Genomic DNA, 18,792 nt, shown 5'->3' with positions numbered 1-18,792 from the left:
ACTGCCATGACTATAAACTACTTGGTGTCCACACATAATTAAAATAATTAATCCTTCACTAAGTACTAACTAGATTGTAAAAACTACAATATTCTTTGCTGAAATGGTATATAGGTAAAATACCACAGAAAATAGTGTCCAAATTGTACTTATGTACAAGCCATAATTCCAAAAAATGCAGATTTTTTATTTTTATTTTTTCACTTAATTAGGTTTGGTTGAAGGAATATGGGCTACACAAACACTCATATATACACTGTATTATAAAATAGTCCTACTGGAGAACTATCATCATATTCCACCTCTTATAGCAAAGATACATCACAATCCAATCAAGACTCATAAAATATATAGATTAGATTCATTTATTGTAAGGCACAAATCATATTTTGTACAGTACACAAAACTAGAATAAACTGACACATTTCCGATTTCATTTAGCATTTACATGACACCATTATGCCATAAAATATAACTTTGTAAACCACACAGTCTAGACATCCAACTCCCTAGTCACAAAAATAGCGAAAAGTACTTATTTGCACATTTTATTAAAGTCAAAACTACAGAAATGCTTCATAAAAACCTTTAAAACTCCCTGTATCAGCTCAATATTTATGTTTCATAAAGTGCATATAGAGGCATAGCTGCATTACTCCCACAGTGGCATGATAAAACATTTATAACAGAAATGCCATGTTTAAGCTCACTCACCCACCTAAAATTAAGATTAGTCTAAAGTCAGTTTAAAGTGGGATGACAGACAAAAAAAAATGTTTTTGGCTTTTTTTTTTTTTTTTTTTTACATTAAATGGGCAAGGTCATTGCTAAAACAAACTAGAGGGTATTTAGCAAGTTATATTTATTTCTTCAAATGCAACTGTGATTATATTTTGAAATATCAATCTATTAGTTATAATGGAAGTTTGGGCCCTAAATATGAACTGACATGGAGACTGAGTTGGTGCTGGCATGTTTTTCTTAATTCCTAAAACTGATACATATATAGCATCAGTACCAACTTGTATCTGACGCTTTTCAGATTTCCATACATACAATCACATATGAATATCAGCAAGATGCATGAGTGGAAATGAAGTAGTGTTAACCTCTGCACTGGTAACTGTTTTTTAAATGAATGGGCTGGGAGTTACACAAAGCTGTGGTTACCTAATGACTCAGACAATAGCTGAAAAAGCTATCCTGGCATCACTCACAGCGATATAGTGATTACAAGCAGGCAAAGTAAGAGCGCAATCAGTTCTGTGTGAAGATCAGGTCCTCTTGTGGCGAAAGAGGGAACGTTCAGTGTGCCATTCAACCACAGGCAGGATGTCGTGGTGGCATTGCAGCACTCCAGATTACATGGAGGATTTGTACCTGTCTTGCATGCAGTATAGCCAGTACAGTTGGTGCAACCTGCCTTCCATGTTAAAGCGGAATTTATGGTTTCCTTTTTCAGCTGCAAAGACAACAGTGAGTGAGTAAGAACAGTGCAGGACCTGAAAATGGTTCTGAGTCCAGAGATGCTTTAATTAAGGGGAGTCATGAGATTGAGAAACTAAAATGATATGAGATGAGATGTACAGATATGTAGTGGGCAGGAGTTAAGTTAAACTTTATCCTACATGTTTTCAGACATTGTTCTATGTTTTGGATTTGGTTTGGTTGTTTAGTTTTTTTTTTGTGTTTTTGTACTGTGTATTTATTTTCTTTTTTGCCTTTATCATACGTTGGCATGTTTGAAATAAATGAAATGAAAATCTTGCTAAAAACTACGGAACCTATATACTCATCTGTTAATACACTGAGCGGTTTTACATATATAATAGAATTGTATTGATCCTGTAGAAACTGTGTGATGAGTCTGTTTAAAGTGCTGAGCAAAATGCTGTTATAATGTTTTATTATACAATGGAATTTCTATTCATTATTCAGTGCATGACATTATATATAATAATACACTTTGGATTTTATGATAGACTTTCAATGAATGAAATGCCCCAAAAGCAAGTGGAGGGAAAACACTTGAAATGCTAATAAAACAATAAGCTTTATTATGCTGTATTATTTTCTACAGTCTCTTCATATTTTGTTAAAATATTAACTCTGACTTATAGCTGAGCTTTTGCTGACAAACAAATATCATTTGAAGTACAGACAGCTTAAAAGGTGCCAAACAAAGACAAATTAGAAAGCAGATAAACTGTAAAACCAAAATGAGTCAGGATTGAGGATTAAACATTTTCATGAGCATTACTTTTTTAATGTTGCTAGAACTATATTAACATTATTAAGTGTGGTGTCATTTACGTTTGAGTTGTTTAATTTGAAGCAACATGTCAATATCTGTGACAGTTCTCACCTGACAATGTGGCTGTGTGCCGGAGCATGTTTGGAGTGCTGCATTTTTAAAATTCTTGTAGCATTCTGTGCCAGAACAGGTACCATTATGGCATTTGTTTGCCTGAAAAAACAACACAAAACACAGAATAATACTAATCTAACAGCAGGTCTAGCTTACACTGCTGGACAGACTGTTATCTTGTGCAGCACTGGATTGAAATATTAAAAAAGCAATTAAGATAAACACTCAGAATTGCTTAAAAGCCAACAACCTATACAAATAATTGCTTAATACACACTGATAGCTGTCAGCAGTCAGACACAGAGGCAATTTGTGGCTATCCGTCCATAAAATACAACATGTATAATAAAGTATAATAATTTCTGTTTGGTGATATACACCATAGCCTTCATCCCATTTATCCATTCACATGCCACACACACAGCCTTTTGTACTTACATTGTTTGCTGTTGTTGGTGGACTGGTGGTAGTTGTGGCGACTGGTGTCATTTGTGTCGCTGTGGCTGCAACAGCTAAAGTTTTGTAGGAGAAGAACAAAACATTAAAAAAAATGCTAACTTCAGAATAAAACTGAACACCTGTGAACATGAATTTAAGAAGTACTGAAATGTAACAATTTGCAAGGACAAAATGAGGACTGTAAAATGAATGAACTACTCATGAGAGCAATTAAATGAGAAGATAAAAGATGTGAAAGACGGGTCTCCTAACCTGTAGTTGTTATCATCATGGCTGCAAAACTGTCATTGAGGCAGCCAGTAGAATTGCAGCAGTTCACAGAGCAATTGGTCTGAGAGGAGTTGACGCAGCTTTCAGCACAAGAGGCGCTGCAGCTAGCAATGTAGTAGATGTCCGACTGCCTGAACAGCTGGCACATTGAAGAATTAGAAGATGCTTAGTTGCCTTTGCCTTTGTATTCTCACACATTGAATGTAAAAGTTTATTTTAAAAAGTTTTTACTAAGATTTGACTTTTAACAGTAAATAACAGATATCACGTCATATTTTGAATACTCTGGTGTTTTAACGAACTACTGACACAGCATTTCACAGAATTTAGTTCAAATTTGCTGTATGTACAGTGCTAACAACTATATTAGACCACCACCACCCAGTGTAAGGTGTTTGCCCCCACTGCCTTGAATTTATAGTATTACTGATTACCAAAATATATTTTTATGTTTCTGTAATGATTAATGTGCCAGTATGTGCAAGCTTTTTAATCAAAATGATTTTTTTTAATGCTTTAAAAAAAACTATTGTTGTTATCCATGAATTTTCAAATTTACTGTTACAAAAAAACAGAAAAAAATAGGAAAGCACATTATTATGTCAAATTACAGGTATTTGCTTGCATTCCTGAACAGAAAAATGTGTTTTAGTGGTTGTATATTATTCTTGATTAATTTCTGACTGCTCAGAGTATTCCAGTGTGCTGGTTCAAATTTACGTAAATTCCTCACTCCTCTTCAAAATGGTGAAGTGTAGGGAACTCACTGAGAAAGACAGAGTCTGAATTAAAGCACTTCATGAAGCTGGATGGTCTTTGAGACAAATAGGGCAAGACAAACAGTGTTCTCACAGTGTGGTCAAACATGCCTTGGACTGAACTGCAGAGATTAGTACTTAGAAAATGCACCAAGGAAGAGGCCATAAACGGAAGCTAACCAAAGCAAATGTCAAGCACCTCAAGATTTGAAGTACTAAAGACAGAAAGAAGACCACTGCTGATCTTCAGAGATTAATGCCTTTAGATCAGAATCTGAGAAAGTCTCCAGAATGACTATAAGCAGATGACTGAAGGAACAAGACTTAAAGGGAAGAATAACTGCTACAAAACCATTATTGAGGCCTGCAAACGTCAAAAAAAAAAAAAAAAAAAAAAGCCAAGGAGCACAAACACTGGACACTGTAGATGACTGGAAGAAGGTACTCTGGACAGACAAGTCTGAGTTTGAACTCTTCGGTCAGCATCGTCGTGTTTAAAGCTAGAGAACGTTTTGATGCTAGATGCATTGCACCCACAGTGAAACACAGTGGAGATTCCATTATGGTATCAGGTTCCATTTGTCAAAACGGCATGGGAAAATTAGTTCAAATCTTGGTATCATGAACAAGAAGGTCTATCACAACATCTTAGCACATCACGGAATCCCTTCTTGATTGAACCTGATTGGTTGTGGATTCATATACCAAGAAGACAATGACCCCAAGTGTACTTCAAAGTTGTGCAGAGACTACTGGACCAAGAAAAAGGAATCTGGAGTCCTGGAACTGATGGATTGGCCAAGTCAAAGTCCAGAGTTGAATCCTATTGAACAGATCATGGAATTTATTGAATTCAAAAATAGATTGCACAAACTTTAATCCAAAGCAAGTCTCTGGGAACAGCTAGAAACTATTTGGAACTCAATAACAAAAGAGACTGTCAAAAAGTAAATAAAAACAATCCCAGCAAGAATGCAAGCTGTTATCAGGGCCAAAGGAGGTCATACAAAATGTTTAGATTTTTGGTTAACATATGTGAAAAAGGACTATTTAGTTGTTCCAGTTTGTCATTTGCCTTATAAATAACAATACAATTTTGACAGATTTCTAAAATGTTAGTATTTTCTTGTTTTTATGACAGGTGGTCTAAGAAATTTGTTAAGCATTGTACATGTCAGTAATTATACAGACACACATTTTGCTAAATTTTACTAAAAGATTTTATGACAATTTTTTAAGACAATGCAAATAACAGTTTAGATGGTTTGAGAGGATTTGTCAGTGCCATTTGCCTCCCTACCTGACAGTAGTCACCAGTAGTGCATGAAGTGGCATTCGGACTAGTGTACATTGAGTAGCAGTCAGAGTAGTTACACATGAATGAGGGGCAGGATATCTGTGTTTGAGAGAGGTGGAAAGCATATGATGATGAAAGGCCAGAGATAAGAGAACCTACAAACACAATAATATACATCTCATTAATAAGGTGGACTTGCCATGTTCATTAAAGTAGTATTTGGCATATTGGTTCCATTCGTTACAGACATGCCACCTATCACAAAAAGATGGATGTCATGATTGGATAGAAGAAGACAAAACATAACGTGTAATAATTTTAATAGTTTTCTTTTTCTTGTATGGCATAAGAAAGCCTTGGAAGTTAATTGAAGTGTTTTATTATGTGATGAAACAGAACATACCAGTGAGAGTTGACTGACTTACTGGTGGACATGACTGAAGTTGTGGAACCAGGCCTTGAAGACATGGAGGAAGATGAAGTGCTCCAAGTTGAGCCTGTCATGGTGGTGCTTGACTGGGTCATGGTTGTTGAACCAGCTGTAGAGAAGACAAAGTTGGTTCCCCTATTAGAAGCAGTGATTGAGTTAGAACTAATGATAGAAGATAATGATGCTGAACTGGCAATGGTTGGTGTGCTGGTGTTAGACTGTGAGGTGGCTGTCTTTGTTGTGGATTTTATGCTGGTGGTGGTTGCTATGACTATGGAGGTGGTTGTGGGGGATTGGGTGATGGTGGATGGTAAACCTTCCAGAAATGGCTGTGGGGGACTGAGTGTTAGTGGATGTTGAGCTTCATTAGGTGGATGTGGTTGTAGGGGACTGAGCATTGATGGATACTGAGTCTCCAGAGGTGGTGGTCATTCAAGTACCTCCGAGGTTGGTGGAGGTCGTAAATTGTGGTGGTACCTGTGCTGCCAGTGGTCATCATAGTGGACTGGGTGTTGACTGAGGTCGTTGTGATTCCAGAGGTGGTGGAAGAAGAGGGCTGCATGGTAGGTGTAGCACTTCCAGAGGTGGTGGTGGGGGCCTGCATGCTCGATGTGGTTGCTGGGTTTCCGGTGGTGGCGGTGGTAGTAGAGGCTTGGGTTCCAGATGGAGTAGTGGCTGCAGAAGACATGGAAGTCGGGGGCTGGGTGGTTGCTGCTGTGGCTGCAGGTGCTGTAGTGGAGGCTGCTGTGACGGACAGCGAGACAGCAGTGGAAGAAGTGGAGGACAATGAAGTGGTTTGAGCCCCTACACCCGACACTAATACTGATGGCAGAATTAGTCCTAACAGGAGGAGATGCAGAATACCTATAAAGGAAAACATGACAGGAAAATACATATTTTAGTGTTTGGAAACCTGAACATTTAAAATTAACAACAGCTATCTGGTTTGTCTTTGCAATTTTTATTTTTTTTGTAAAATCATGAAATACTAATGGTCAAAGATAAATCCTAATTACTCTGGCGTTCATTTATGGTGTCAGGTATCTCAAAACCTCAAAAAAAACACTTTATTGCTTACAAATGAATTGGATATCTAATTTTAGAAATTTCTTATTTAGCTGTTAGGAAACCTGAACATTTGAAATTAATAGTCACTTTTTTGTGCTTCTTGGCAATTTTTATAAAATCATTAAATACTGGTCAGAGATAAATCCTAAATACTCTGGTGTTCACTTATCCAGTCAAGTATCTCATAGCTTTACTTTAAAGCACTGGCATTTTTTTGTTTGTTTAGGAAAAAAACATTGCTTTTGAATTAACTGGAAGTGTCAGGCTGGCTGCTGCCAGGCTGCTAGTGTTCTGGAGAATACTCACCTGTGCCGTTCATCCATCTTGGCGTCCCTCCATACTCACCTACTGCTGCTTTCTCCACCCTCGTTCAGGACTCCAAGCCCAGGCCAAATACCATCAGCCGCCTACTAGCTACGAGCCCAGTCCGAGCATCCGGTTCCATATTTATCTCGTTAACCTCTCCTAGAGTTTTCGTACGTCTAGTTGTACTGAGTTCTTCGCTAATGCAGCTAAGATATTGTTGTTCTCGTTCATAGTATTTGTATTAAGTTCTTCGCTAACGTAGCTTAGACATTATTGCTCTCGTTCTTAGTATTTGTAGTTATTTTCTTGCCTGGGAGTTGGTGCCTTTTGTCCTCCTCGGCCCTAGTAGTCGCTCAAGTATTCTCTGAAAGAGTTTGCAACCGTTTCCTGTTTCTGAGTACTTCCTGTTGCAGTTTTCCGCCTTGTGATTTGTAGTCCATATTTGAGTCTTGGTGAAATAAAACACCGTTTTTTACACTTCTGAGACCTGCCTGTTCATTTTCTGCGCTTGAGCCTTTTGACCAATTGTGACAGTCTAATTTTAGAAATTTCTTTTTCAGCTAGTTTAGCTCTAAGGAATATCAATGTTTGACCCTTTGGTCCAAATTTACAGTCAAATTTTCAACAACTATTAGATGGATTGCCATGAAATTTTGTACAGACAACAAATGTGCAACTTATTAAGCTTGGTGATCCCCTGACTTTTGCTGTAGTACCACAACCAAGTTGACATTTGCGGTTTTGATTAAATCTCTTGACCACTAAGGTCAAAGTCTAAAACACATATTTATCTGAAAATGTATCTAAAATTTGTCAAGTAGTTATAGCCAGATACCTGCAAAACTACACCCCAAACAGATGTAGTTTCTGCATAACATTACAATGCCAACAAACTAAACTAAGACTTAAGTACTTGATGTATAGCTGATTATAAGTAATTGTAAAATAAATGTTATAAAGTGTGCTAAAGAATATTTTGTTCATTTTGAACACATTTGCATACCGATAGTATTTCAACAAAAGGACTATTGTGGGCTGTTAGTCTGACTGGAATGGTCACATTTAAACCAAAAATAAAATATGTGCATGCATGACAGTGTGAAAACACGTAAACATGCTTGTATGCGTGTGAGGCCATGCATGCAGCTCTGGTGCAAAGTAACAATGTCATGAGAGAGCAACACGACATTATGCTTTTGGAATGATGGAAATTTGGTCCTTGAGTTTCAGTAGCCTTGCATTCTGTTATTTCATGGCAACCAGCTGTGAATGTACATTTTTTGTCTTTGAGCAAGACTGTGCTGTAGTTCATGTGAGATGATTTGCATACAAAAACAGCTAAATCACATTCTTAAAAATATTCAGCTGCTTTGACAGACCTAACATTGTCATTATGTTGATTTTCTCTACTCTATACATAAAACGCCTACTGCATGCCTGTTTGTCCTGACATAGTGGCTCCTACTCTACTGTTCTATTTTTCCCTTTCTCTCCCATTATTCATTTATTTATTGTATTTCTTCTTATCCAAATTTATTGTCAAAGGACAAAGGGTGTTGGAGGCTGTAAAGACTATAAGAACATTAAAGGAAAATTTCTGATTTTGGGATACATGAGTAAGATTAATCAAATAGACAAGATCGATGGAAATAACAGACCGACTAACTTTATATTACACCTCTGAGACTGACCATGCAGGCAACCGATAGCAGTGATTTTAAATAAACAAAACAGTTTTCATACCTGTGTCTTTTAGAAAAGCCCTGGAGGCCATTATCCCACTGACAGAAAGCAAGAGCTCTGTTTGTCCAGCCTGTAATTACATTAAATCTGTCAGATTCCTGATAAATATAAAATCAAAATGAATATATGCGAACATTTTCTCACACATATTGACAAATGCTAGAAAAATAAACGAAACAACAGCAAGTGAATTTGTGTGCTGACAAAAGTTCCTTATGATACATGTCAACATAGGCACAATTCAGACTGTTTTCTCATGCTAACTGAATTACAGCTGTGCTTGTTCACTATAACCCACCTGAGCAGTTCTTTGAATCTGTAAGTGCTAACCCATCTATGGTCTCCTCTTTATGCAATCCTGTAGCTCTTCTATAGAAACCTATCTCATAATTGTTTAGTGGAGTCACACTGCAAGAAATTCATAAATGTGAAATTTTAAGCAGCAACCGTTCACATTACTGGCCTGTACAAGATTTTAAATACGATAAGAAGGTTTCAGCAAGGCACGGACACCGGTTTGTGAGGTAATTCCTGCTAAGATTAGCTCTGTGAGGTGACGCATCATTGTACTTCAGTTTCTCCGTTTGCAGTGGTTTATCAGTGGACATAATTAAAATGTGTTTTTTCCTTGATCAGGCCCCTTGGGAGGGCTGCTAAGCGGCAGAGTTTGTTTTTTCCCTTCTCCCTTGGATCCCAGTATGAACTCCTATGGGCTCTACACCCTGGAAACTGAGTGACAACATTGGCCTTTTTGGCTTATATGTCAAAACACAGGCTTTAACTGGAAAAAAAGGTGAACTTTAGATTTCTTACTTTGATCTCAGCTTGTCAGGTATCACATCCTCATGTTACAAGTTATCACTTTTCTGAGATTCTGCTTACATAAATTTTAAATGTCTATCTTTTTCATGTTGTATTGGTAAATATGGTACAACCTGTAATTACAGATGAGTTACAGTGAAAACAACAGAAAACCTTAACAGTATCAGCTGCTGGGAATATTTTCAGAAGTTACGAAAACGTCACTATCTTCATAAAAGCCCCTTTTTCTGAATGTGATGTGAATAAAAAAGTGTCTGCGTCTTTCTCAATTTATCACAATTTGTATAGAGAAAAAATATGGTAAAAGATGTTTAGAAAAATAGAAAAAATTCTGACTTTCAAGTTGATTAACCCAATTCACTCATACCTATCCAAACAACTGTTAGTGATTGACTCATTCATAACATTTTGCATTGATTCTACATACAATAAAATATGCGTTGCAGATAATTTCAACACATACTGGGAACACAACATCACCATACTGCATCATTTACTGGCTAAAGTGGTGCCACTGTTGTTGACCTGCCTCGCTTTGTGTTTAACTGTATGAAAACATTATAGCTATATTTAAATGACGTTTACTAAATCCATCATTTAAAATGAGTAAAGTCCACTCACCTGTGATGAACTGCGCTTGTTTTTTTTGTCAGCTGCGGTTGAAGTGAATGAGCTTTCTCTGGAATTACCTTTCTCAACTGCTCTCTGTCTCCTCCCCCCTTCTCTTCCTGCTGACAGTCCAGTACTGGCAACGTAATAAGTGGAAACTCATTTGCACTGCTTTACTTGGGAGAGGAGGAGACTAAAGACCCGTTGTTACTGGGTGGATCTAGAAAATGCCCAAGAATCGATGTGGTAATGGTTTTATCTGAAAACAACTTTTGCATTTTCACAGTACGCAAGTTACAATACAACACTAAAATGGAGATGGGAGAAATCCTTCCGCTTTTTTTTTTTTTAGGTTGAAAGGTTTTATTTACTTGAATCTGGTCAAACCAGGAGGTCATATTAAATGGTTAATCAAACACGAATTCAGTGCAAACTCTACAAGTCATCAAAAAAGTTGCAAATTTTTTTTTTACATTTTTATCAACTCAGCACTACATTAAAAACTAAATGCATCCTTTAACCATTTATACGTTCTGCTATCAAAATATATTTAAATCAACTTTGCAAAAAAAGGGAGGATTGTTGAGTGCTGCTTATGGCTCCAAAACAGGTGTGAACAATGGGTAAAAAGCAGGTGCTCTACAAGGACCAGGCCCGCGGATGAATAGAAATACAGAAAAAACTTGCTGAAGCAGTAACTGTGACTTGAACTGAAGCAAGAAAAGTCCGAGGCACTCTGTACTTACTCAATTAAAAGTCCTTTATTAGCTACATGGACACCACCAACATGTTTCGACACCAAGTCTTCGTCAGGGCAACATTTGTAAATGAACTGAACAGCAGGAAGTCTACTTTTAAAAAACACTTAACAGGAAGTCACATGATCGTGTGTGGTCATGTGACTCCACCCAAGTATTCATTCATAAAAGACAAATAAAATATATACACTTTGGAATATTTTCACAGAGCAATAGGCAAGCATATCATCCATAATGCATAAATAAAGCTCATTATGTAACACTATATTTCAATAATAAACCATGATGCATCATGTTAACATATAGAAGAAAATAAATAATGAAAAAATTACTGACTGCAAGGCACTGTGTGTAGAATAGGAAACAGTGGCATGAAACAGTGAGTAAACCCTCATCATCAAAGACAATCATTCAGAACACATTAATATATTTACAGAAACGGAGAAAAGTCTATTTCTTCATTTAGTCCAGGGAACACAGTTGCTTTCAAAGAGTGGATCCAGAAGGTTTCCCTCTGCAATAATCTTTTCAACCTGTCACCCCCTCGGGGAGTGTTCTCAATAACTTCAATTGCCATGATTGTGAGTTCATTAATGTTTGTGTGGGTCATGTTCTTGAAATGTTTTGCAATCGGATATTCCATGTTTCCTTTACGGATAGCATATTTGTGTTCTGCAAAACGCTCTTTCAGTTTTCTTTTTGTGCGACCAATGTAAAAACACCCACAAACACAGTCCAGTCGATATACCACATGTGTTGTATTACAGTTTGCAAAAGAACGACATTTAAAAGTGTAGGTGCATGTAGAGTCCATAAAATGTGTAGAACGATTGATCTGTGTGCAATGGACACATGCCCCACATCTGAAGGTGCCAATGGGTTTTTTGAAAAAAGTCTCAAGTTTTGATGCTGGCAAATAGTTTTTGACGATTTTGTCCTTGAGGGTGGGGGCTTTTTTAAAGGCAAACCTGGGGGGCTCAGAGAACAAGGGGCCCAGTGAAGGGTCACAAGCCAGTATGGACCAGTTTTTTGTAATGGCGTTTTTGATTTTGTATGCCATGTTGCTGTACTGTAAAGTACAGAAAATTCTGTTTTTTGTTTGTGATGGAGCTCGCTGTCTCCTTATGAGAAGATTTCTTCTGTCCAAAGTTTTTGCTCGTGTTAGAGCCCCACTCAGTGTCTTTGCTTTGTAGCCCCTTTGAACGAACCGCTGTTGCATTTCCGTAGCTTGGGTATTGAAGTCCGTTTGAGAGTTGCAGATGCGCTTGAGACGTTGAAATTGCCCAAATGGAATGTTTTCAATGAGACTCTTAGGATGGAAGGATTCAGCATGTAAAACAGTATTTCGATCTGTACTTTTTCTGAACAGAGATGTGTGTATTGAGCCTTGTTCATCCAGTGATATTAGAAGGTCCAAGAAGTTTATTTCTTTGTTGCTGAATTCCAAACTGAGTTTGATGTTAGGATTAGTGCTGTTTAAATATTGATGAAATTCTTGAAGTTGTTCTGTTGTACCAGTAAAAATGAAGAAAAGGTCATCAATGTAACGACCATAGTATTTGATGAGCTGTTTGAAGGGGTTTTCAGTGCTGTGCACATACCTCTCTTCCCATAGCCCCAAAAATAATCCCGCATAGTTGGGGGCGTATGAAGCCCCCATGGCAGTCCCCTTGGTTTGTTGGTAGAGACGATCCTGGAATAGGAATATATTGTTATTGAGGGACCATTGGGTGAGAGAAACAACAAATTGTGTCGGAGGAGTCTCGGTGTTTGATCTTTTTTGTAAAAAATGTTCAAGGGCCTCTAGGCCTTCCTGGTGGTCAATATTTGAGTAAAGTGACTCAACATCCATGGTTGCTAAAATAGCATTTGGGGCTTGTTGCATTTCTTGAAGGTCCTTGAGTATATGTGTAGTATCTTGCAAATATGCTTTCAGTGACATTGTTAGGGGTTTGATAACAAAGTCTATATATTGAGAAGCTGGTTCTGTAATAGTGTCAATTCCGTTAATTATTGGTCTACCTGGGGGTGAATGAAGGTTTTTGTGTATTTTGGGAAGAAGATAAAAAGTTGCCAGTTTAGGGTTAGAGGGAGAGAGAAATTCAAATTCATTCTTGTTAATCCACTTATTTTCCAGTGCAGGGTTCAAAATTGCAAAAAGGTCTCTTTTTATGTTCTCAGTGGGGTTCGATTTGAGTGGCACATAATACTGTCATAATACTGTCTATTGTTTAATTGTTTTTGGGCTTCCATGATGTAATCATTCTTACCCCATATTACTGTAGCTCCCCCTTTATCCGCTCAAACATTCCATTTGGGCAATTTCAACGTCTCAAGCGCATCTGCAACTCTCAAACGGACTTCAATACCCAAGCTACGGAAATGCAACAGCGGTTCGTTCAAAGGGGCTACAAAGCAAAGACACTGAGTGGGGCTCTAACACGAGCAAAAACTTTGGACAGAAGAAATCTTCTCATAAGGAGACAGCGAGCTCCATCACAAACAAAAAACAGAATTTTCTGTACTTTACAGTACAGCAACATGGCATACAAAATCAAAAACGCCATTACAAAAAACTGGTCCATACTGGCTTGTGACCCTTCACTGGGCCCCTTGTTCTCTGAGCCCCCCAGGTTTGCCTTTAAAAAAGCCCCCACCCTCAAGGACAAAATCGTCAAAAACTATTTGCCAGCATCAAAACTTGAGACTTTTTTCAAAAAACCCATTGGCACCTTCAGATGTGGGGCATGTGTCCATTGCACACAGATCAATCGTTCTACACATTTTATGGACTCTACATGCACCTACACTTTTAAATGTCGTTCTTTTGCAAACTGTAATACAACACATGTGGTATATCGACTGGACTGTGTTTGTGGGTGTTTTTACATTGGTCGCACAAAAAGAAAACTGAAAGAGCGTTTTGCAGAACACAAATATGCTATCCGTAAAGGAAACATGGAATATCCGATTGCAAAACATTTCAAGAACATGACCCACACAAACATTAATGAACTCACAATCATGGCAATTGAAGTTATTGAGAACACTCCCCGAGGGGGGTGACAGGTTGAAAAGATTATTGCAGAGGGAAACCTTCTGGATCCACTCTTTGAAAGCAACTGTGTTCCCTGGACTAAATGAAGAAATAGACTTTTCTCCGTTTCTGTAAATATATTAATGTGTTCTGAATGATTGTCTTTGATGATGAGGGTTTACTCACTGTTTCATGCCACTGTTTCCTATTCTACACACAGTGCCTTGCAGTCAGTAATTTTTTCATTATTTATTTTCTTCTATATGTTAACATGATGCATCATGGTTTATTATTGAAATATAGTGTTACATAATGAGCTTTATTTATGCATTATGGATGATATGCTTGCCTATTGCTCTGTGAAAATATTCCAAAGTGTATATATTTTATTTGTCTTTTATGAATGAATACTTGGGTGGAGTCACATGACCACACACGATCATGTGACTTCCTGTTAAGTGTTTTTTAAAAGTAGACTTCCTGCTGTTCAGTTCATTTACAAATGTTGCCCTGACGAAGACTTGGTGTCGAAACATGTTGGTGGTGTCCATGTAGCTAATAAAGGACTTTTAATTGAGTAAGTACAGAGTGCCTCGGACTTTTCTTGCTTCAGTTCAAGTCACAGTTACTGCTTCAGCAAGTTTTTTCTGTATTTCTATATTTAAATCAACCACTTGTTTGTGCCACTTCACAGTAAAAGAAGATATTAGATTACAGTGCGTTGCAGTGTTACGTTGCTAAGATGAAGGTTAAATAAAACAGTGCACCCAGCAATTAACCATTTACTAAAATAACTGAGTGGATTAGGCCAGTGTTGGTCTATAAGAGTGCAGGTGAGATTTCACTGCCCTGTGGGTTGATTGTATAGGGAGCCTCCTGGTTTCTGTTCAACACAATGTGAAATCAGAGACGCTCTCTCTGCCAGCCATAAAGCCCCCACACACTACAATTACCTCTTTGTGGCCTAAAGAACGTAGAATTCTTGGGCACGACACAAAAGGGACTTGCGCAATTCAGGTGACAGAAGTCCTTCCTTTTTTTCATCGCAGCTGCATGAGGCATATGAAATTTTGTGCCATGTATTGACAATGCAAAGTAGTTTGAGGGTTATATCAAGAATCTAAAGAATTCTAAATAAGGTAGTAAATCTATTTACGACATACGCACTGTATAATGATAAACTAAGACTGCCTGTTTAAATGTGGAAAATAAGAAACAGGTGTAAAAATGTACTGTTTCTTTGAAGATACTATACTATATAAAACTACACAAGTAAATGTGAAGATTTCCCTTCCTACTTGGTACTTTTTTAGCATTACAGACTCATAGTGAACAGAGTAAATAGAATGAAAAAAAAATCTGAATTGATGTAGGTGATCAAAGAGATATCGTCTTTTTATTATACACATTCTTATTCATTCCTTGACAAAACCTGACACCTATATTGCTTACAATGCATCTCTCTTGAGATTGGTGTGTTACATATGCTTACTGAGACTAATATAGCTTTGAGCTGCATTAGCCTCAAGCAAAGATGAGGAGCAGGTGGCACACTTCTGGTGACCTCACTTCTTTCTGCACACCCCCATATTTTTCCTTTTCTTTTTTGTTCTCTTCAGCCTCACTGACACTCTCTCAAAAGACCACTGCTCAAGGATCTTTAAATGCATACTGTGTGCACATAGTACAAAGAAGTCAGATATATAGCTGGGGAGAGAGACTAGAGCGAGCCTCGACTCTTAAAATCTACCCTAAACATACTTAAAAGCCAGTGTATAGACGGCGAAAGATGAGTACTGTGAATTTACAGTGTTTCTAGTACAGAAATTACTTTTAAGTGTTGGACACTGTGCAGTTGTGGAAAAAGTCTAATTATTAAAAACAGCCACTTGATTTGTGTAATTCAGCTTACTGAAAGCATCATACTACCCTTGATTGAATTTTACAAGGTATTCTTGCACAAATGCTGCCATCACCATGATGAAAGAAAGATTTAATTCATTTAACATTCTGAATGTCTATTTGATAGATCATTCCATTGTCCATTAAAAAAAACATAGTTGCACCTGTTACACATCAATATTCAAACATACTGTATTTACTCACATATTCTCACAATAACATTTACAGACGGTTGCATACTTAGTGTGACTAGCACGGTACTTTATTTAAGGCTGTTAATGAAGTTACTGGGCTCTCATGTATTGATGTTCCTACTGTACACATACTATCTGATAGGAAACTGCCCCATATCTTTGTATATGCCAAAATGCAGTGCACCTCATTTTGCCATGTATCACCATGTAAATATCCCAGCACACAGGCCGTCACCACTATGCAAGTATCATATCATTTGCATTCCAAAATGAGCTCCAATGGAACCATGCCAGAAAAACAACATTTCACCAACTCATTGTCAAACAAGTACCAATGAAGAGCTTAGACAACGCTGATATCAGATACCATTGGTATTGTGTTAAGCTGGGAGGAAAGGGTTGCTGTTTCTTAGTTACATATAATGGCCTAAATTTATACATCTACTGACAAACAAGAATAACCATGGGGACATAGCCTGTGGGCTCACATTTCCCTTGAATGCCAAGCTTTAGTTTGGAACTAAAGACACTAATATCGTATAATTAATAGAATAATCAAATGTGAAAAAATGCTGCCCCTTTCACACTTGAATTCTACAGTGTAAGATATATGATGCGGCGGCTTAGACTGAACAAACAGCTCTCAAATAATCCTCTGTCTGACAGGCATCTACCAACAAAAAGTATCAAATACACTAGGTAACATACAGTACACTAGTTTGTGTACACAAAACTTACAGTCAGGGAGGTCTATTCAACACATGTTGTGTTATAACAGTAAGACTATTTGCTGTTTAAGATTTACTTTACACACTAGTGTAGAGGTTTAAAGGGGTTTTTGTCTTTTGTAAAAAAGAAGTCTCACTTGGCCTTATGATGAGTGCTACATCTAACACACTGCACAGTGTGTCTGACCTAGATAGTTTCAGTGTAAAGAGAGTTATCTTAACTGTGTTGGACATTTTCATTTACATTTAAACACAGTGCTATGGTTGCACCTCCTCAGTAAATGGATGATATTCCTGGAAATTTTGTTTAGTGACTACTAAAAACTGGGAAAAATGTCAAAATGCAACAAAACTATCTCGCATAGGCAATAAGTTCATTTCTATACTATGTTGCATACTATGTCTCTATTGCTTTGGATAAACTTTTTCTGTTTATCCAAAGCAATAGAAGAAAAATGATACAAGGTTACAACAAGGTTAAGCTCCCATCAGTTTGACATGTTCAGTCAACAAATTATAATTCTTTTCAAACATCCATCCATCCATTATTTACATACCGCTTAATATACATTAGAGTCACAGGGGGACTGGAGTCTATTCCAGCTGACTTGGGGTGAAGGCAGGGGACACTCTGGACAGGTCACCAGTCTGTCACAGGGCTACATATACAAGCAAACAGTCACACTCACATTCACACCTATGGACAATTTAGAGTTACAAATTAACCTCAGCATATTTTTGGACTGTGGGAGGAAGCTGGAGTACCCTGAGAAAACCCACACATGCACAGGGAGAACATGCAAACTCCATGCAGAAAGATCCACTGTTAAGCCCTCTTCTTAAACATGCAGGATCAAAATATATTGGATAAATTCAAATCCTAATTAAACAAAGAATTTCATAAAGATATTATCAGCAATAGTTAGCTGAAAATCCTTTGTTGTATTAACAGTCGAGTGTACAACCTATAGACATCAGCAGATGTTTTCTTCTTCTGCTTCTTCTACCAATGTGGAGTTTTATTCACTTTCAGGTGATTAGCCATAGAAAACCTTCCTTCATTCAAGGCTGGATTACCAATCAAGCAAAGTGGATAATTACCCCAAGGCTCTGGACTGTAAGAGGGTCATTTTCCAGCTGTACTGGAAAACCCAAAATAAATATCCACTGCTTGGTTTGTGGGAACAAACATACAGTTGAAGAGAGACACAGATAACAGAGAGTACTAAGTACAAATCTCTCTTCAGAATGTGGAGCAGGTCAAATCTTTCCTGTTATATAAGTCCCTTGTACACTTCCTAGAGGAAAGAGATGCTACTGATTGATCAACATCCATACATAAATCTGTGTAAGTGTAGTTTTACAAGACAGCTGTTGAGTCATTCCAGCTTAAATGTTAGGAAAATAACTAATGCCATTTAGAGTATTTGTCTACAGTCTCACTATAACTCAAAAGGATAACAGTTTACAGATCAAGATGATCCCCTTCTTTTGTCTCTGCACAACATAATTATATGTACAATAGTGAGTATTATGTTTTACTGATTACATGTATCGTCACAAATATTTCCTTTCTGTTTAATCGGTAAAACTTAAATACTGTAAATATATTGCTAAATTTAGATGCAGCTAGTGATAATTAACACAGACAGAAATATTGGCCTATTGGATCTATATGCATATATAATATGCATTTTATAATATAATATTTATATGTAATTATTATATAATATTACAATATAAGATTTCTCTAATAATAATAATAACATATTTTCTATGTTCTAATATATAAAATACACATAATTTCACGTAAAATGAAACTGTACTTTTATTGTGAAAATGTACTGTATTTTTTCCCGACATTGTTATTTTCCATTATTATGCAGTATTTTTTGGTAACCCAGTTATTCCCCTTTCTTTGCTTTTTAATTTAAAAAAAATACTTTTACAGTGTAGAGGAACTTGTAGTATGTAGTCAGTTTAATGGAAAATGAAGACAACACTTAAAACCTATAGGCTCACTTCAGATCAAATGTGTTTTTT

At 37.0% G+C, this 18,792-nt stretch overlaps 2 protein-coding genes across 3 annotated transcripts; both read right to left on the bottom strand.

Moving 5' to 3' along the window:
• Positions 1-349: 349 nt before the first annotated feature.
• LOC111572344 (uncharacterized) lies at positions 350-10,293 on the bottom strand. The gene is made up of 10 exons (XM_035950812.2): positions 10,143-10,293; positions 8,700-8,769; positions 6,060-6,446; positions 5,578-5,691; positions 5,352-5,407; positions 5,156-5,251; positions 3,080-3,236; positions 2,807-2,880; positions 2,366-2,467; positions 350-1,462 (listed from the first exon to the last, which is right to left on the bottom strand). Exons 2-10 carry the CDS (start codon positions 8,728-8,730, stop codon positions 1,214-1,216), a joined length of 1,266 nt encoding a protein of 421 aa, XP_035806705.2. The 5' UTR covers positions 8,731-8,769; positions 10,143-10,293; the 3' UTR covers positions 350-1,213.
• A 579-nt stretch (positions 10,294-10,872) lies between these two features.
• Positions 10,873-13,191, bottom strand: LOC111584880 (uncharacterized). 2 transcript variants are annotated; one of them, XM_055013623.1, is made up of 3 exons: positions 13,159-13,176; positions 12,490-12,581; positions 10,873-12,394 (listed from the first exon to the last, which is right to left on the bottom strand). In XM_055013623.1, the coding sequence occupies exons 1-3, from the start codon at positions 13,161-13,163 to the stop codon at positions 11,319-11,321; spliced, it is 1,173 nt and encodes a 390-aa protein (XP_054869598.1). In that variant the 5' UTR covers positions 13,164-13,176; the 3' UTR covers positions 10,873-11,318. The 2 variants fall into 2 exon arrangements, with proteins under 2 accessions (XP_054869598.1, XP_054869597.1); XM_055013622.1 differs by having other exon boundaries at positions 10,873-12,581; positions 13,159-13,191.
• Positions 13,192-18,792: the final 5,601 nt, after the last annotated feature.

This window comes from Amphiprion ocellaris, chromosome 9 (assembly GCF_022539595.1).
Source record: "Amphiprion ocellaris isolate individual 3 ecotype Okinawa chromosome 9, ASM2253959v1, whole genome shotgun sequence".
Taxonomy (NCBI): Eukaryota; Metazoa; Chordata; class Actinopteri; family Pomacentridae; genus Amphiprion; species Amphiprion ocellaris.
This window is presented reverse-complemented; position numbering and strand designations above follow the sequence as displayed.

Bases quoted from the DNA above. Each gene is read 5' to 3' on its own strand.
- LOC111584880 (XM_055013622.1), bottom strand. From the start codon at position 12,548: ATGGGGGCTTCATACGCCCCCAACTATGCGGGATTATTTTTGGGGCTA.
- LOC111572344 (XM_035950812.2), bottom strand. From the start codon at position 8,730: ATGGCCTCCAGGGCTTTTCTAAAAGACACAG. The intron at 5,408-5,577 runs GTAAGTCAGTCA...TTTTTGTGATAG, and splicing joins AACTTCAGTCATGTCCACCA to GTGGCATGTCTGTAACGAAT. The intron at 2,468-2,806 runs GTAAGTACAAAA...TTGTTTTTTCAG, and splicing joins CACCAACAACAGCAAACAAT to GCAAACAAATGCCATAATGG.